Source organism: Limulus polyphemus, unplaced genomic scaffold, assembly GCF_000517525.1.
Source record: "Limulus polyphemus unplaced genomic scaffold, Limulus_polyphemus-2.1.2 Scaffold4067, whole genome shotgun sequence".
In the NCBI taxonomy this organism is placed as follows: domain Eukaryota; kingdom Metazoa; phylum Arthropoda; class Merostomata; order Xiphosura; family Limulidae; genus Limulus; species Limulus polyphemus.
The window spans coordinates 4861-7778 of NW_013669677.1; the positions used below are offsets into that span (position 1 = coordinate 4861).

Here is a 2918-nt window from a genome sequence, read left to right on the forward strand (position 1 = left end):
AATCTACACTTGTATCACTGTTGTAGATAAAGTTTATTGTTAAAAAGCTACACTTGTATCACTGTTATAGGTAATATTTATTGTTAGGAATCTAAACGTGTATAACTATTGTAGGTAATTTTTATTTTTAGAAATCTACACTTGTATCACTGTTGTAGGCTACGTTTATTGTTAAAAATCTACACTTGTGTCGCTGTTGTAGGTAATGTTTATTGTTACAAATCTACACTTGTATCACTGTTGTAGGTAATGTTTATTGTTAGCAATCTACACTTGTGTCACTGTTGTAGGCTACGTTTATTGTTAAAAATCTACACTTGTGTCGCTGTTGTAGGTAATGTTTATTGTTACAAATCTACACTTGTATCACTGTTGTAGGTTCTAGAGTTATGATCACGTGATACAGACATCTGGTGTGGTTCTAGAGTTATGATCATGTGATACAGATGTTTGGTGTGGTTCTAGAGTTATGATCACGTGATACAGATGTTTGATGTGGTTCTAGAGTTATTATCTGTCTATAGTCCACAAACTAAAACAACAAATGTAGAGTATGTATTTCTATCTCTATAATCTAAATGTTCAGGATACTAGAAAGACATTGTACTACATATATTTAACTAAATGAGCGTTTGAACATATCTCCACCAACAGCAACTTTAAATTAGATGTAAGGTTGGTAGTAGTATTGTGTCACATCAATGTGCTAATTACGCTTATTATATCAATTTAATGCTTTAAATCTTACTAACTTAGTTCTTGTTTCTTGATTTTAGGTACCTCTGACTCAGACCAGTGTTACAACTGTAACCACTAACAAACCTGTAGGTTTGGCTGGCTTAGCTGCAAATCTTAGTGCTCGACCAGCAGTTAGCTCTTCTCCTTCCTCTGGCTTTCCTTCTAAACTTATTTTCTCAACTAACAGAACCCTTGGATCTTCCACATCAGTAGCAACCAAACCACCTTTCACCAGCATCACACCCAGTGTGTTATCAAAGGGTTTGGTTTCGTGTGGTGCTCAGACTAAAGTGACTCCCACCAGTAGCTCAGGCTCCACGAGTTCTCAAGCAGCTACTCTGGCCGGAACTAAGACTTCTGTGAGTTCAAGTTCTATAGGAGTAACTGTTTCAGGAGGAAATAAACCTGGGAGCAGTTTATTAAATGCTGTGAGCTCTTCCTTAGTAACTAGAAACTCCAATCCAACCACCAGTAGTAATGGAAACAATTCCTCAAACACAGTAGGAGCCAAACCAGTTAGTTCTAGTTCACTGATGTCTGCTGACAAGAGACTGCAGATCATGAAAAAGAAAGCTGCAGCAAAAATGCAAGAAAAACGAAGACTGTCCACTAAGTAGACGGTTAATTCCCCTCTCCAGAATTCGTATATGTTTATTTCAATATTTAGCTAGATCCCCTGTGATTCTTTTAACAACCACTTATTTCTTACAATGTCAAAAATGTTCGTACTGTGTAAAATATACCTCAAAATAAAATTAGAGTCTAGTACACTTTAGAAACTTTAAATCTTTCTCTCATATTCTTGATTTTTATGTTACATTTCATTCGAATCTCCTTATTAGAAGCTTCTAACACTCTTATAGACATATGATCACTAGATCAAATTGTTAAGTTTTGGAGGACAGCCCAAGGTTAGCTATAAAATTAAACTTAACCAAAAATATTATAGTCTAAGGTAATTTTGTTAAAATGTATAAATGTATACAGAAATTAATTGTTTCAAGCAATTTTATGATCACATAGAATAAATTAAGGTCTGTGTTATTTATATATACGTACCATTTTGCTCAAGATATATAACTTTAAAATTATAACATAATTTATCATGCTATAGATATTGGGTTATCTGTATTATTTTAAAAATCATTGCAAGTTACTTCCTAATATAAAGAATATAACCATTTATTTTCATTACAGAAACATTGGAATGTTGAATAACATTTCATTTTAAGGGTCATGTAAGAGAAACAGTTTTTAGGCATGGAAATGAAACAAGTAGTTTAAACTGTTAAGAATAACTGGAAGCTTTAGAGCATAGAGATGACATGGTTAGAAATTCAAAGGTTGTGGAAAGAAAAAACAATAGGAGAAAAACTACTTAACTCTTTTAGAAAAACATTTTATCAGTACATACGGAGAAGAAAGAAGACACGTGCACTTGAAGAAACTTCTGGAAATTAGACACACTAGGAAGTTACAAAGATATAGAACTTCTGATATAGAAAAAAAATCATTTACAAGTGTTAAGGTTGAGTGTGATTACTCTGTAACTTTACATCCCAGCTTTTGGTGAAAGGTTTGTTTACTGTGTTTGAACTTCTGAGTGAGTTTTGAGATGGTCGGTGTGCTAATGTACTGTGTTTGGAATTCTGAGAGAGTTTTGGGATGGTCAGTGTGCTAATGTACTACATTTGAACTTCTGAGTGAGTTTAGAGATGGTCAGTGTGCTAATGTACTACATTTGAACTTCTTAGTGAGTTTTGGGATGGTCAGTGTGCTATTGTACTAATTTGAACTTCTGAATGAGTTTGAGATGGTCAGTGTGCTAATGTACTACATTTGAACTTCTGAGTGAGTTTTGGGATGGTCAATGTGCTAATGTATTACATTTGAACTTCTGAATGAACTTTGAGATGGTCAGTGTGCTAATGTACTACATTTGAACTTCTTAGTGAGTTTTGAGATGGTCAGTGTGCTAATGTACTACATTTGAACTTCTGAGTGAGTTTTGGGATGGTCAGTGTGCTATTGTACTGTATTTGGAATTTTGAGTGAGTTTCGAGATGATCAATGTGCTAATATACTATATTTGGAATTCTGAGTGAGTTTTGAGATGGTGAGTATGCTAATGTCCTGCATTTGAACTTCTGAGTGAGTTTTGGGATGGTCAATGTGCTATT

At 34.1% G+C, this 2918-nt stretch overlaps 1 protein-coding gene across 2 annotated transcripts in view; it reads left to right on the top strand.

Annotated features, from left to right (window-relative positions):
• Positions 1–1524, top strand: part of LOC106470532 (integrator complex subunit 12-like) — a 4984-nt gene extending 3460 nt beyond the window's left edge. For both annotated transcript variants that reach the window (XM_022399136.1, XM_013931091.2), the window contains exon 3: positions 777–1524. In XM_022399136.1, the coding sequence (XP_022254844.1) occupies positions 777–1355 (579 nt within the window). In that variant the 3' untranslated portion in view covers positions 1356–1524. The remainder of the gene's footprint in view (positions 1–776) is intronic.
• The last annotated feature ends 1394 nt before the right edge of the window (positions 1525–2918 follow it).